General features: G+C 28.6%; 1 protein-coding gene across 2 annotated transcripts in view; it reads left to right on the plus strand.

The window, feature by feature from the left end:
* Positions 1 to 17183, plus strand: part of Arms (Ankyrin repeat-rich membrane spanning) — a 91437-nt gene that overhangs the window by 704 nt on the left and 73550 nt on the right. Inside the window, exon 1 of one of the 2 annotated variants that reach the window (XM_065514525.1) lies at positions 7895 to 8050. The exons of the other annotated variant lie outside the window; for it this stretch is intronic. Coding sequence (XP_065370597.1) covers positions 7934 to 8050 — 117 coding nt within the window. The 5' untranslated portion in view covers positions 7895 to 7933. Of the gene's footprint in view, positions 1 to 7894; positions 8051 to 17183 lie in introns of those variants that run through there. 2 annotated transcript variants of the gene reach the window in all.

Below are 17183 nucleotides of genomic sequence, written 5' to 3' on the forward strand. Positions count from 1 at the left end.
TTGTTTTTCAAATCCTATAAATAACGCATTTATCAATTCTATAATATTATTTTTAATACTATGTTTATTTAAATACCTAGTAGGTTTATATTTTAATACAATTTTCATTTTATTAGATTTTTATTTCGTAATTTGACGTTTGTTTCTCTAATCCTATAAATAACGCATTTATCAATTTTATATTATAAATAATTAAAATTGCCTCACAGCTTTAAAAGCATTAACATTTTATAGTGAGTTTTTATTGATTAAACTTGTTTGATTATGATTGATTAATTATTTTTCAAGGCGAATTTAATATTAGACCACATTTCGGCATATCTTTTAAGATATAAAACTGACAAGTATAATTCTTTATTATTAACACATATTTTAAGAATAAATATTAATATCTATCCTAGTGTTCGATATCTTGAAAACAATATGCATTTAAGAAAATAATTTGTTAAAAGTAAACAATACTGAAAAGTTAATTTAGTACTTCAAATATTTTAAAAAAATCTATCAATCAATGCACCATCAGAACAAAAACAAAACAATTCTTATTTTGTTTAACTACATAGATAATTATATTATTCTTTTGTTAGTGCCAGCCAAGGTGGCGCTCTCAACAAAATATTTCCCATCATTGACATGGACCTTGCTCGATTTACATTTCATTCTTTAATCATCCATTGTCGATGATATTTTTTTTTTTTTTTTTTTTGGCAAATGTTTTTGTCTCGAAAATGCTGTGTTGATTTCTAGATATTATTTTGAACAACTAAATAAACTTATTTTTTTTGTTGTTACTTTAAAAATAATTAATTGCTGCCAGAAAAGCTTTTTTTAGAACAACGTATTTTTTAAAATTATATTTCTATTTTTATCGATTACCATTTCGTGATTTAGACCTACAGGTTGGTTTAACTTGTTCGCTAACCAGCACTTTTGTCCTCTACAATTGAGATTTCATAAAAAATTAATGTCTATATAGCCTACAGAGTGAATTTTTCGACCATGATGATTTTAAGCACGTGAGGTACTTTCAGTTATGATGAAGAACAAAAATTTATATATGAAAATTGTAATTATTTACTGATAATAAATCTGGAAGAATTATTTGAAATTGGCCATGACTTGTGATATTGATAATTTAATTTTTTATGCAGATACAATGGAAACTTTTCAAAATATTCAATTAATAGGTTACAATCCAAAACAATTTTTAAGAAATTTGTATTTTTTAGTATTTTAATAATAAATACATTTATTTACTTAATTGACAACGAAAAATAAGAAAGTAATTAATTAAATTATGAAAATAGAAAACAAACAAAAAATATTCATTATTACGTTAGTATTGAGAAAACAATGGAAACTTAGGTTTTAGTGACTTATTATTTTGTTTGGATATCCCTTGTTTTCTATTACTGCTTCACTCCAACAATAAATTCAATTGTCTCTTTAATATGGGATTGTGATCTGCCGATTGGACAGGTAACTTCAAAATTGGTACCTCGGTCATAATATTTTTTATGATTGGCTGGTCAAACTTGACTTATTGTGCACTTGGGGTCCAGAAGAGAAAAACTCTGGACGTTTTACAAGTGTTCTGTCATCTTAAATTGTATTAGGATTAATTTGAAAAGAGACCACTATTAAATTTCTGCCTCGATTAGTTTAAATGTTCTTTGACAAATTGATAGCATCCACTTTTTATAACACTAATTTTTGTGGAAAATCTCCGTGTAATTATACAAAAAACTATCTGGGTTTCACATTAAATCAATAGCGGTATTCACAATGTAGAGTACTTGGCCTAGTAAAAAAGCAGAAAAGCTATTTATTGACTAACATTTCAATTTCTAATGTATTTTGTTTTTATTTTTTTGATATTGTACTCTTTTACTACATTACCAGGCCAAGTAATCTACATTGTGAATATCGCTTATGTCAAATAAAAAAACTTTTTCCACATTTTTCTACAAAATCGTTTTTTTATCAAGTCTGATGTGTTTTGTGTAAAATTATTTCATAGAACTTAAAGTAGCATGCGTTTCAAATAAACATACTCGCTATTACAGTTTACAATTTCATAAAGAATTAATTTTTATAGTTTTTTTCATAATTATTTCGCTTGGTAATCTTATCATACGAATATTTAGACCTTAATCTATTAAATTCATTGAAAACTTAACTTATTAAACTTCTGAAGCTTTAAAAATACTTGAAATGTTTTCCTATATATTTTATCAATTCATTTAAATTATTAAATATTATTACAGTGTCATATTCTTTTGAATGTCATGTTTAAGGAAATATCCTTGAGACTATTTTTATTGTTGTTTATCTCTCCACTTTTTCAAGAGTAATAAAATGACGTGTTTAAAATATTTGTTGTTATTTTTCTTCATTTTTTTAAAGGATTTTATAACTGATGTCACTCTTTAAGGATTTGCTTGTGCTTGCTGTAGTTGAAGGGCATTTTATAGAAGTTTGATGGTCGGAAATGTAAAAAAAAAACTAAGAAAAAAAACTTTCAATATCATTTTATCTATATGATACATAAACAAACATATAACTCAATTATAAATGTGTTATTTAAAAAGTTTACAACATTAAAATCAAACAGGTTTATCTTATCGTTTATTGACAGAAACTAAAAAAACATGGTTGTGGATTATAGTAGGAGTTTTAATTAGTTTTCGTAATAGAATTTTGGTATTGAAACAATTTTAAAGTTTTCTTTAAAATAATTTTCTTATCACATTATTGCTAAAATATTGTACATTCCTTATAACATAATAACAAACAACAAAATTTATTATCATTTCTATTATAAGTGGATCCGTAGCGTCTATTGAAATGTTCATACATAAGTATTTGGTTAAGACAATTATTTGTCCAAAAAGATTAGTTTAATCAATAACACTTAAAATTTTGCAAGTAAAAATGAAATAAATCACTTGTACGGAGTTTTTTCATACTATCTCCTAATCAATTTTAATCGAATGGTTATTGTTCATTAATGTTATGAAAAAGATATTTTGTCGTACATATTTAGTAGAAAATATTATGAATTCAAATAAGCAAGGTTACTAAAATTTACTAGTTTATGAATGCCTCTTTGAAGAACATGAATGCCTCACTGAAATCCGTATGAGTTCGTATGTATTTGAATATGAGAAGGGAAATAAGACGGCAAACATGTCGCAAATATCCAAATCTTGACAAACTTTCCCTTGAGCCACATTGAATTTATATTCAATGTGTTCATTATTTAGAATTATCTATGTATTTATCTAATATTTCTGACTAAAAAGAAAATCAATCCATTCAAATTTTCTTTTATTTCGCACGTACATATAAAGATGTAATATTTATTGTTATATTTTCAGACATACAGTGAGTGACAATACAATGGAACCTTTTTGGAAGAATATATTTCATAATTTCAGTTTTCAAAAGCATCACCTTTAACCAAATATAAATGTATATTTCTAAGATAAATTAAAATTTACTAGGGTTCTATTAAAATATAGTAAATTTCAGCATTATAGAATGTGATTATACTACTTAGCGTTAACAAAACAATGGAAACTTTTAAACTTCTGCAAAAAATTGCTAGATTAAAGATTTGGGAAAATTTAAAAATCGAAATAAAGCAAGAAAAATCGAAATAAAGAAAGCGCGTCATTACCATTATCGCCTATGGGTAATCAGGTCATCCTTTTTTCGTTTCCTTCGAGAATTTTGCGTTTTATTCGCATTGGTTAATGTTTGGCCTCGTATGCTAAGTTTGAATTGGCCACATGCAATCGATTTTGGATTGATTTCCAAAAAAAACTCATTTTGGATTTTGGTGCAGACAATATAGTTCAGCAGTTGAGTTCGAGTTCCTTTAGCTGTTCCTGGACTAGGCTTTTCTTAGGCGTAGCGTTCTGTATTATTACAGGTCAAATAATTCTTAGCTCTTAATTAGAACAATTATAATGACAGGTATTTTAAAAAATCAACAATTGGGAGGAAGACCTCCTTAAATTACTCCAAGGAAAGATAATTTAATTGAAAGAGACTCTATGAAATCCTCAAAAATTACTCCCAGGAGGTTACCAATAATCTAAAATTCAAAATTAGTAGAGTTCGATCGAAACTGCATTTTTTAGGCCGAAACCTAACCGAATATTTGTCCTAATCCAAAATAAACCGAAACTTTTCCCAAAAAAATGTTATTTTAACCAGCACTCACTTTACGTTGTGGATTAATCATTAATCATCTTTTTATACCCTTCACCTTCGGATATATATAAGTTTGTTATTCCGTTTGTAATTTCCACAATATAATTTTCCGACCCTATAAAGTATATATATTCGGGATCCTTATAGACAGCGGAGTCGATTAAGCCATGTCCGTCTGTGTGTCTGTTAAAATCAATTTTCTGGAGATCTTCGGGATCCAAATCTTCAATAATTCTGTCAGACATGCTTTCGAGAAGTTTCAGCAAAATCGGTACACAAACCAGGACAACCTCGATTTTTGGCCTATATCTGGATTACTAAGTCATTAATATAGACAATATGGATATCTAATGAAAGATATTTCAAAGACCTTTGCAAAGACGTATATAAAACCACAGTAAGTTGGACCGACAATGGGTCAAAATCGGAAAAAATATTTTTTAACCGGAATTTTTTTTCACCAAAAAAAAATATTTTAAAAATTTTAAAACAATTCGAAAAAAATATTTTCCCAATAAATTAAAAAAACAACTTTGGAAAAAAAATTAATTTTGTTTTTTTTCACCAAAAAAAAAACAAATTCGTTCGGGCTCTAGAAATTAGACTTCTAACGGGAAAAGACCCCTTATTTAAAAAAAAATACTGCTTTTATACAATTTGATAAAGAACATTTAAACTGGTCGAAACAGATATGGAATACTGTTCTTTTTTCGGATGAATCCAAATATAACTTAAGAGGTAGTGATGGGAGAATATTTGTAAGACGGCCGAAGTAAACGAGATTGGACCCCAAGTACACTAAAAATACAGTCAAGTTTGGCGGTGTCAATATTATGGTGTGGGGCTTTTTCATGGCAAGATATGGGTTCAATTCAAAGACACCTCTATTGTAAACGAGTGAATATTTCAATGAGGTATGTGTTTTGAAGTGCCCTGTCCAATCGCCAAATCTCAATGCCATAGGAAACCTATGGGAAATTGTACATCATAAAATACGGACTCAGAATTATACCTCGAATGAAGCTTTATCCGATTATAAGAGAGTGACAAAATATTTCAAAGGAGACGATTATCTCTGTAATTGTTTCAATTCATCATCGATGTGAAGCAGTAATAAAAGATCATGGGATATTCAACAATATACTGAGTCACTAACTTTGTAAAAATGTTTCCATTGTTTTGTCTATTCCAGAATAATGAATACTTTTCAGTTTGTTTTCTATTTTCAGAATTTTATTAATTATGGTCTTTTTTTTGTTGTTAATACAAGTAAATAAACAAACGTATATATTAATGAAATACTACAAAAATACAAATTTCTTAAGCGTTTTTTTACCTCCATATTAATTGAATATTTGGAAAAGTTTCCATTGTATTGTCAGCCACGGTATGTATTGACATATTTTATATTTATTTCGTCTTAATACTTACATTTACATGTTTATTTAGTTAGTAATTTAGTAATTTTATATGACCTTGAATATATTAATATTCAGATTTACAAAAAAAGGCCAATGACTTCAAGTAATATTGTATTTATTTAAAAAGAAAATACACACGTCTTAATATGTAATACAAATGTTAAATTAACATGAATTGTTAAGTATACGACATTTAATATATGGGGCATTTCATGTCAAGTGAACCAACTTTTGAAATCGATGTCTTCCGATCGGGATGTTAGTTCTATTGGATAGTAACTCAGACACAATTTTTCAACAAGATCGGTCGAGAACTCTCTGAGTTAGAGGGGTTCAAAATTTGACATTTTGGCCAAGCAGGTGTTTTTTCTTATCCATGTATCTTATTAGCAAAATGTGTACCAAATAGCTTAGATAGCTCTTTCTTCAATCTTTCGAAAAAAAAATATTTAAATAAATTTAACATTTTAAAATTTTTTTTTTAGCTCAAAAGAAAGCTTGGGGTATTCCTTTAAGACCTATTTGGTCGCTTAGTGGGATGCGAGTGGGATATCTATCAAAATAAATATTTTGTAACTCAAGTTATACAATTTTTGACTTTTTTTTGCAAAATCGATTTTTTTTCCAATATGGGCCCATTTTTCCAAATTTTTTTTTGCTCAAAAGAAGCTTAGGTCGATTCCTTTAAGATAATTTTGGTCCCTTAGTGGGATGCGAGTGGGATATCTATCAAAATAAATATTTTGTAACTAAAGAAATACAATTTTTGAAATTTGTATGCAAAATCGAAATTTTTTCCAATATGGGCCCTTTTTCCAAATTTATTTTGCTCAAAAGAAAGCTTAGGTCCATTCCTTTAAGATATTTTTGGTTGCTTAGTGGGATGCGAGTGGGATATCTATCAAAATAAATATTTTGTAACGCAAAACATACTATGTTTTAATTCTTTTTGTAAAATCGATTATTTTTACAATATGGGCCCTTTTTTTAAATTTTTTTTCTTGCTCAAAGGAAAGCTTATTGTCGCTTAGTGGGATGTGAGTGGGATATCTATCAAAATAAATATTTTGTAACTCAAGACATACAATTCTTGAAACTACAATGGGTCAAAATCGGAAAAAATATTTTTTAACCCGATTTTTTTTTCACCACAATTTGTTTTCGCTAAATATTAAAAAAAATTTAAAATTTAAAAAAAAATTAAAAAAATAAATTTTGTTTACCTAAAAATATTTAAAATTTTTATTTTGAAGTATAATTTGGTAAAGGGTATATTAGATGGTGAAGGGTATATAGGTCTCTTACTTGTTTTTCTTCAAATTAATGAAGTAAAGCAAAACTTCCCGCATATGACGCTTTTTTGGCACAAAATTCGACATTTTCGAAGCAAAAAAGATTTATTTTGATGAAAATGTTTTATTTTACTTACTTATACGATATTTTTAACTACGTTGCGCACAATTTAAAATGGTTTCGATTTTTATTCAAGTACATTAAAAAACTACTTAAGTGTTCTATTGTTGCTGTAGATTTTGTCAAATTGAAAAGAAAAAATAACACAAATACTTATTTATTTAAAAAATTGATTTCGCTAATAATTTAATAAAATTTCAATAAACACACCATGAAATATGATACAGACTCCTTAAGTATTCAAACGACGAGTAAATAGACAAAATGAGTTGTTGTCATCGCTGGTCAATTAATTAAATTAATACTAATTTCTTATGATAATCAAAGTACACATCAACAAGAAACAGTAGAAGACAAAACCAATAAAAAAAAACTTGGAAAAACGACACAAATAATTGAAAAACTAAATAATATTGTTAGACAGTTAAGGTTCCACCCGCTGTCAGTCGTGTTCGAAACTGCAAAGTGGAAAAAAAGTAATAGCAAACAGAAGAAATTAAGATATAAACATAATACAAAAATTAGCAATCTTAAGTAAAGTAACCATTATTCGTGCATTATCGCTTGGAAGTAGGAGAAGTAGATATAAAATTATTATAAACAATTTCATTTTATTATATTGTATGTATAGCAATTGAAGATAACATTTATAAACCAGAGTAAAGATTTTTAGTTTTTCTCCACCCTTTGAATCTCAATGAACTCAATTTGTGAGCAAAAAAAAAAAATACAAAAAATACAAATATAAAACATTTTAAAATATATTTTTTTAGCTACATTACAAGTAATAATTTATGTAATATTTGATAAAGATAATAAGTTTATGCAGTTAATATTTATTAGTTTTTAAGTTGTTTGTAATTACAACATTTAAAAAAATGTCGGAAAATGTGCCCGTTTATTCTATATCGTATTTTTTGGATACGATGTATCCAGTTGCCACTACCAGCTTAACAGGGAAACGATCATCATTGTCCACAACACAACAAAATATTGTGAGTTGATTTATTCCATTTTTTTCTCTCATTTTTGTTTAATTCTTTGTTTAAAAATGTGTGTGAGTAAGGAAAATTTCTTTGTAATCCATTTATATTAACGAAAAAATACATAGATTGACAATAATGCAATGGAATAATTGTTCGATAGTTAGTTCCACGAAATAAGTCTTATCGCAAAAGAACTACAGAACTACAGTGTGTGACGGCGAATTAAAGATACAATTATAAATTAATGTATACGATTAAAAGTAAATTAACAAAAAAAAATACTAAATATTATTCTGATTTGACAAAATGTCAGCAATACTAATGCTTGTAGTAAGTTCATTCCAATATCATGCTTAAAGAAAGGCGGCGAAGCAGAACTATTTAACGCCGGCTTTGAAATTTTACTTTGAATTTTAAAATCATAATTAAAATTATCTAACAAATCATAGTGTTGGTCGTATTTGTATAATTTACAGAAATTAAATTAATTATTTTAAAAAAAACTTATAAAGATAAACATACAAATGTTTTGTGAAAAGACTCCTCTCCCTCCTCCTATGCAAATTAAAAATTAAATTGTTTATATTGTATCTAATGGTTAAAATCACTAAATATACAATAAGTAAACTAGCGGATACCCGACTCTCCAACTCCAATAAACTGGACGTGCGAAAAACACGCATTTCTTAAGTTCAAACCAGCAAAGATTGGCCTTGAGCCCTGTTATGGCGAAATCTATTATTATATGACCCGTTTTGGTACATATTTTGTCCCTCGGTAGAAAAAAAATATTTCTTCATTAATTCTTTTTAATGGAGTAGTTTATAATAATTTTTTTTTTTAATATACGTTAAAATTTTTCAAAAGTGCCAAAATCCATTTGACATTTTTTTAGAAGGACTACAATTCCATTTAAATTTAATTTCTGAGATACAAACGTCAGACGTCAATGGCAGCAATCGCGATCTCCGAACGTAAAGGCTGAACTTAATCAGTGCCAAAGAAGACTTCACGTCGCCCTAAAGATTAATAAAGAATCTAACCTGAGAAATTATCTTAAAAATTTAGACCCTACTAAGAAAACAGAATATATTCTCTGGAAAGCTGTCAAAAATATGCAATGCCCTATTGTATATGAGTCGCCCATACGCCTTCATAAAGGAGAATGGGCAAAAAATACTTCAGAAAAAATCGAAGCATTTGCCAATCACTAGGAGAATGTATTTACCCCAAATGATACAAATTCATAAAATTCCGGTTCTCTGCCGTGAGGACAGCGGTCAAAGGTCTTAAGGCTGGAAAATCACCTGGTATAGATAAAATTACTACCACGATGATAAGTAATCTGCCCAACTCAGCACTGAAAATTATTTTGTTCATATTTAACTCAATACTACGTATTGGATATTTCCCATCCTCATGGAAAATATCTGATATAGTTATGATACCAAAACCGTCCCATTAGCCTATTGTCAATATTATCAAAACTTTTTGAAAAGTTGTTACTTGAGAGACTTATAGTGCACCATGACGAAAATTTCATTATTACTGACCATCAATTTGGTTTCAGAAGGAAACATAGTACTATCGAACAGGTACATCGGATAAGTACACTTATTCGGAAAACCTTCGAGAGCAAGCAGTATTGCTCCGCATTATTTATTGACATATCTCAAGCCTTCGATAAAGTCTGGCACGATGGACTAATACACAAAATTACTAGATTACTACCTGCGAACGTACATAAACTGCTTAAAAATTACATACAAGAAAGATCTTTCCAAATCAGATCAAAGGATGTGATCTCAACACGTCGAAAAATATCCGCTGGTGTACCACAGGGAAGTATTCTATGGCCGTTCCTATATATTTTATATACTGCAGATATGCCTATGAGCGCACTAACTCACACATCTACATTTGCGGATGATACCGCTTTTTTAAGTACACATGAAAACCCCGCAATAGCTTCTGAACAACTCCAGTCTCACATCGGCGATTTGGAAAAATGGCTGAACAAAAGGAAAATTAAGGTCAATGAACAAAATGTATTCACGTAACATTTACTTTAAGTCGAGAAAGTTGCCCTTCCATACAGATAAATAATACCAAAATCCCAGAACAGAAGCATGTGAGATATCTCGGTATCCATCTTGATCGCCGTTTAACATGGTCCCACCATATTGAATCCAAGGTTACGCAAATAAAATTAAAGTCAGTTCAGTTGTACTGGTTAATTGGCCCACGGTCTGCTCTAGACTTGGAATACAAAGTGCTTTTGTACAAAACAATTATAAAACCGATATGGCTATAACGTTAAAAAATTGCAAAGAAATCAGTCAGCACTGTTAAGGACAATAACAGGTGCCACATGGTACATCCGCAATAGTAATATCCATAGGGATCTCAATGTCCCCATAATACGCGAGATCAAACTCTCCGGTCTAAAATACATTTCAAAACTTGCCAGGGAGTTGCTGTCATTTGACGACTGAGGCGATTGGAAACACTGGATCTGGCCAGATAATCATTTAACCAGCACTCATGTTGGACATTGCAGCGGCAATAACAACTTTAAAAGTTCAAAAATCAAAAAGTACCTCACAACTGTCCACTTGTTGCATAAATTCAGATTAAGTTGGATTTTTGATGCTAACTTTATTAGTTATAGAGATGTTGAGATTTTACCCCCATAAAATTCGAATATCCAAAAATCCCTTCTTAGTGAATCTATACATCGGGAGAAGTGCCTACATTCAGAATTTTAAGAAATACAAATTTTTAAAAGTTCAAAATTAAGAAAAAATTTTGTATGAGAAAATTCGAATCGGCCTCACGACTGGACCTAGATACGACAGTATCTGAGGTGTCTAAAACAGGGAAAGGCAACCTATACTATTGCATTTTACGATTGTATTAGTTATACACTCTATCCGCTCTCACCACGAATCGGTGTAGCCAGTAAACTTTCGTCGCTTTTCCCCAATTAAAAATGTAAAATCTCATATTGTTCATCATACATCTTTAAATGTTGGGACATATTTTTTTTTTCACTGGCAACGCTGATTCTTAAATTGTGCGATAAAAACGATACACAACCTGCTTGTTTGAGTTCTCAAGCTAGACTGATTAAAAGTTGTTTATTTCTCTACAATGCGTGTGCACACGTACGTAAGAGAAGAGTAAATGAAAAACGCGGCGCCCATGTTTTGCCTTTCCCTGGTCTAAAACCATCTTCACAAAATCGCAATATCGGATGCATATCCATTTTAAATGAGGAAGTTTGGAGATTCCATCAAGAAAAGTATCCTAAACACAATTCTATGGTTCTTGGAAATCCAATGAGTTCTGTGTGACCTGCCCAATCGCTAGATCTCAATCCTATAGAAAACTTATGGAAAATTGTAGATCGCCAAATTTGGACTCAAAATTATAACTTGAAGGAAGCTTTAATAGATGCGGTTATATGGGAATGACAAAATATTTCAAAGCGACGATTGACTCTTTAATTGGTTTAAAGAATCGTCGCTGTGAAGCAATAATAAAAACAAGAGAATTCCAATAAAATTCTGAGCCTCTAAAAGGCTAAAACGGCCAACAATTTTTGTAAAAATTAAACCTAAGTTTCATTTTTAAATTCAATTTAACACTTGGAAGAGTGCTGAATAAGGATGTGATTGATTTTGTCACCTAAATCGAATAGTTAAATATTACTCCAACAAAGCCGATGAAAGTCCTATTAGGAATAGATACAATTGAAAACAAGTTGGTTGAAGGTTTGATGGATGAATTGTCCAATAGTTCAATTGCAATCTAATTAAAATCAATGAAATTTAAATTCAGGACGGATTTAGGAATTCTATTTAATAACAATCCCATATTCTTGTGGTCCTCATTATGGAAAAATTGTTGAATTTGTCGTCCATCGAATTGTCCGAACCCTTGGGATTTGTTGTGATCATCATTTCGAATTAGTTCTCCGATAAGAATCGATCAAAGTAGGAATTAAAGGATATTGATGAACGAATTTATTGTCAATAACCAAATTACGTTTCAGTGAATTAAACACAATCAGAGGTCATATTGTGGACTTTGTTGGGATCGTAATTTTGAATTTGTTCTGGTACAATTGGTAAAATACTCCAATTATCATCTATCAAAGGCACGTTGTAGGAAGTAGAGATTAATGATGAACGAATTTAATATCAATAGAAAGATTCGGTTTCAGTACAATTTAGAAAATCAGACTTTGTTGTGATAATAAGATTAATTTTCCCATTAGAGAGTGGAGAGATGTCTGAACAGAAACATTAGACTAATTTATGGCTAATCGAATGATCGATATAAATTCAGCCAAATTTCAAAAACCACTCCAATAAAAATACATCAAAGTCATGTTGTGGAAAGGAGTCATTGAAGCAAAATAGATTTATTTTCAATAAAAATCTTATAGTTTCTCTAAAACAAAACCGATTAGGACCATGTTATGGCGGCAATCTTCATAGAGAAAATTAACTTTCACCAAAAGTCCTCACAGAAAAGAAGCCTAACAACACAGATTCATTGATTGGCAGACTCAACTTAGATTTCTTAAGTCATTAGGAAGGAGAGAATCCTCAAAGAGTTTAAGAATAATTCAGTAAAATTTCGAAAAATCACTCTAAAAAGAATGTATCAACGATTCATACATGAAAAAGAAGAGCTTGCTGCAGTAACTCGATAAGCCTCCCAAATCCGAAAACTGATTTTGTGTATACATTTTATTACAATATTTTTACCATCTTTTTATACCCTTCACAAGTTTGTCATTCCCTTTGTAATTTCCACAATATAATTTTCCGCCCCTATACAGTATATACAGTGGTGGCCAGGAATTTAAGACAAAAATTATTTGCTAAATTCCACGTGATTGTCAATTATTTTTTCAAATATTTCCACAAATATGTATGCATGAGGACTGTTTTAACACACAAGTGTGTTTTATTCGACTGTGTCAATTCATACATATTCACCACGAACACATAAAATTTTTCTACAACTTGACCAATTTTTTTTTTTTTTAAATAAACATATTTTCTCACATTTATATCATTATATTTTTATTATTATAAAATATTCGGACCAAATTTCCTATTTTTAGTTCCATTAGTTTCGGTCATTTCATGTTATTAACAGCGGATGTTCGCTGAGGTGGGTCAACGTATTTCCACATATCTTTGTCCATATATGTTTTACCGATTTTTCCAAACATTTTTCAGAAACTAGAAACATTAATAATAAATGTCATACCCTTAGAGGTCCTTTTATTTTGGCTCTATCGCACTTAAAATTCAGTTGATGAAAAAAATTCAAGTATTTGTCTTAAATTGGTGGCCACCACTGTATATATTTTGGATCCTTATAGATAGGGGAGTCGATTAAGTCATGAAGCCGCCAAATAGCTTACATACACGATTCATGCATCAATATCTCCGGAATTCTTCCGGCTCGTTTACTATTTATCTATTTAAATCGAGACAATCGGTCCACAAATGGCTGAGATATAAGGAAAAACCAGGACAACCTCGAGTTTTTACCTATTTTTGACCTATATCTGGTTTACTAAGTCATTAATATAGACAATATAGATATCTAATGATAGAATATTTCAAAGACCTTTGCAACGACGTATATAAGACCATAGTAAGTTGGACCTACAATGGGTCAAAATCGGAAAAATTTTTAACCCGAATTTTTTTCCGCTAAATATTTTTAAAAAAAATTTTAAAATTTAAAAAAAAAATTTTAAAATTTAAAAAAAGAAATTTTAAAATTTAAAAAAAGAAATTTTAAAAACAATTCGAAAATTTTTTTTTTTACAAAACATTAAAAAAAAACTTGAAAAAAAAAATAAATTTTTATTTTGAAGTATAATTTGGTGAAGGGTATATAAGAAGGGTATATAGCTCTCTTACTTGTTAAACTTTAGAGTAATTTTTTCAATATTTTGATTTTGTGTCTTATCGAGTTACAGTAGTTAGCTCTTTTTGTTTATTTTTGTTAGAGCAGTCTTATGTAGAACACGATAAAAAAATATCTTTTTCCATAAGCATCTTTTAGCAATCTGGTAAATATTTTTATATCAATCAACAGCCGTAAGTCATCTGCTTAATAATTTATATTAATGTTTTTTGTACATAAAATTCTTCATTATATTTCGAGATAAAATATTTAAATAAAATTTGTTCATTGATTAATGATTTATATTTGGATATTATTGTATATGAAATAATAAACTTAAACTATGTAGTTTAGTTTACTTGTACTTACAGTAATTGAGTGTCAAACATGATAATTATGCTAATTGTTGGATTGGTGGAATTTATTAAATATTTTGAACATCTGGCGAATGTTTTAGTTATTTTTTGGCATATTGTTTAATGGAATTGTTATTGAAATGGAACTTTCGTCCAGAAATGTTTGTTGGTTGAGTTTTTCTCTTTCAACTTACGTCTAGGCTTTTTGTTTTAAACGTGTCAGGTTTCTTCTCAATCATTGAACTTTGTGATCACTTTGGAAACTTATTTCCAAATATGTATATATATTTTAAATTCAGTCAATACTTTTTATTGATCTTTTCATTTCCAAACCCGAAAGAAATACAAGAATTCAAATAATATTTTTAAAGATATTTTTCAATTTCCAGTTAACAAATATTATAGATCAAATTGTTTTTGACTTTTAGTTAAAGACTTGCTTTTTTTTGTTGATGAGAGAGGAGAGGATATTGGAAAGATTTTCCGTCCTTTCTCTTCTATAAGAAGAGAGAGGGAGGAAGACATGTTCATTTAAACTGGACGTGTGTGAACCAGCTGTAAATTGCTGTAAGCTGTGAATTGGCCAATTAATTCTACTTAAGAGCAATTAGTAGCAACATTTCTAAAAAAAATATTAAAGTTTTTCCCATAAATTATGAACGCAATAATCTTTAAATAAAATGCCTAAAAAAAGAAAAATAAAACCATTAAAAATAACACACATAGACGAAAATTAATAAAACTTATACTATATACAATACATAGTTTAAAAACAAGAATCATTGCCAATATGTCTGCATGATTAGAGAAATATAGCGCAAATCTATTTTTAAACTCACATTTGACATCCAATTTTGTTTAAATTCATGTTACTAAATGCCGTTTAAAAATATAAAAAAGTACAACAAATAAGTTTATACGTTTCTCATTTGTATTTCTTTAATAACGTCATTTTTTTTATCAATTCTGTTTTTAAAGAAAAACAAAAAACGATTCTTTGCTGGCTGCTTCCTTCTCTTAAAGGCCAATGTCATCATATTGTTCGTTTTATTGTCGTCGCCAATGTTTTTTTTTTTTTTTTTTTTTTTTTTTTTTTATTTTTGCTATAGTTTTTGTTAAATATTTATTCTAATTCTTTTTTTTAATATGTTTACACAAGTTATTTTTTTTGTAGATTTTATTTGTAAATGAAATTGAAAGTGTATTTCTTTTTATGTTGTTAATGTGTAATAATGAAATTAATTAGTTTAAGTAAATATTTGGCAGTATGTTTGTTAAGCTTTAGCGGGCGTTTTATGTGTTCTTTGTACTATTTTTTTTGTATCGTTTAAAAATATTTTCTTTGGTTAATTTTTTTAAATTTACCTACTTCACATTACTGGCTTATAGGTTAAATCGTTTATTTTGTGATAAGCCTTAAAGTATGCTTTGTTTTTTTTCTATAATAATTATTGGAGATGCCAGACAGTATAAATACAAGTATATAACATTTCATGCAATCCCTATTAATTTTATAGAAATAAAAAAATGTTTTAATATAGGGAACAAAACGAAAATTTTCGATTACAAAAAATTATTTTTAGTTCTCCAGAATTTCGCTTCATTCATTTTTGTCTATTTAATGCGATTTAGTTAGCGACAAAAAAAAAGTTAAATTAAAACAAAAAAAAACATTAACGGATTTACGGCCATTTTCACAATGTACGATTATTTCATTTTAACCGGAAAATTAACTAACTGTCGGTTTGTTTAACGGGGACCATTTAACCAACGGTTACCGATTTACGTTTCACCATCATTTGATTACTTAACCAAAGCATTCAGTAGAAAGTATGGCAATAATGCATACATTTGTTTACGAAAAATAGTGTAATGAAAGATTGAAATATAAAAAATTGTCTAAAAGACGGCATAAAAAATAATTTGTGTTTTCTTAGTGGTATAATAAAAAAACGTATAAAACTCAAAAATATTAAGGTTCCTAACTGTAAAATTTACAGAACAAACTGAACAACAATTACTGAAAACCAACAAGGAAAAGTGCACATTTGTTGTTTGGTTTGTAAGTGCAATATCCGGGTGGTATATGGATCACCCCGTGCAAAATTTACTTTTCTTCGCTTTACACTTTTAAAAATTATAAATATTACAAAAATATAAATGTTTTTCCATGTTCTTTTATTATATTTCTTACAATTAAGATGCTAACCGGCGAAATTTATTCGGTTATATTTAACAGCAACTTTGTTGTTAAATAGTGTCAGTTAAGAATTAATCGTACATTGTGAAATTCATATTAGCCTAACTTGCGGTTAAAGTTCACGTTAACTTTTAATCGTACATTGTGAAAATGGCCGTTATTGTAATTTTGGTCTTAAAGTGCAAATTTTCGTTCCACAAACTCATGTTTGTTGACTACATATCAATGCACGCAACATGAAAAATGATTTTATAACTTTATGTAACAAAAATGCACTTACCAGGCCTAATATATATCGCAATATAAAATTGAAAAAATTAGTTTTACACTTAACAAGTAAGAGAGCTATGTATATTCGGCTGTGCCGAATCTTATATACCCTTCACCAAATTATACTTTAAAATACAAATTTTAAATATTTTTAGGTAAACAAAAATTATTTTTTTCTCCAGTTTTTTGTAAATTTTTTTTTCGAATTATTTTATTTTTTTAAATTTAAATTTTTTTTTTAAATTTTGAAATTTTGTTTTTAAATTTTAAAATTTTCGGGTTTTTAAATTTTTTTTCGTGAAAAAAATCGGTTTAAAAAATATTTTGACCCATTGTAGGTCCAACTTACTATGGTCGTTGCAAAGGTCTTTGAAAT

Source organism: Calliphora vicina, chromosome 5 (genome assembly GCF_958450345.1).
Source record: "Calliphora vicina chromosome 5, idCalVici1.1, whole genome shotgun sequence".
Taxonomy (NCBI): domain Eukaryota; kingdom Metazoa; phylum Arthropoda; class Insecta; order Diptera; family Calliphoridae; genus Calliphora; species Calliphora vicina.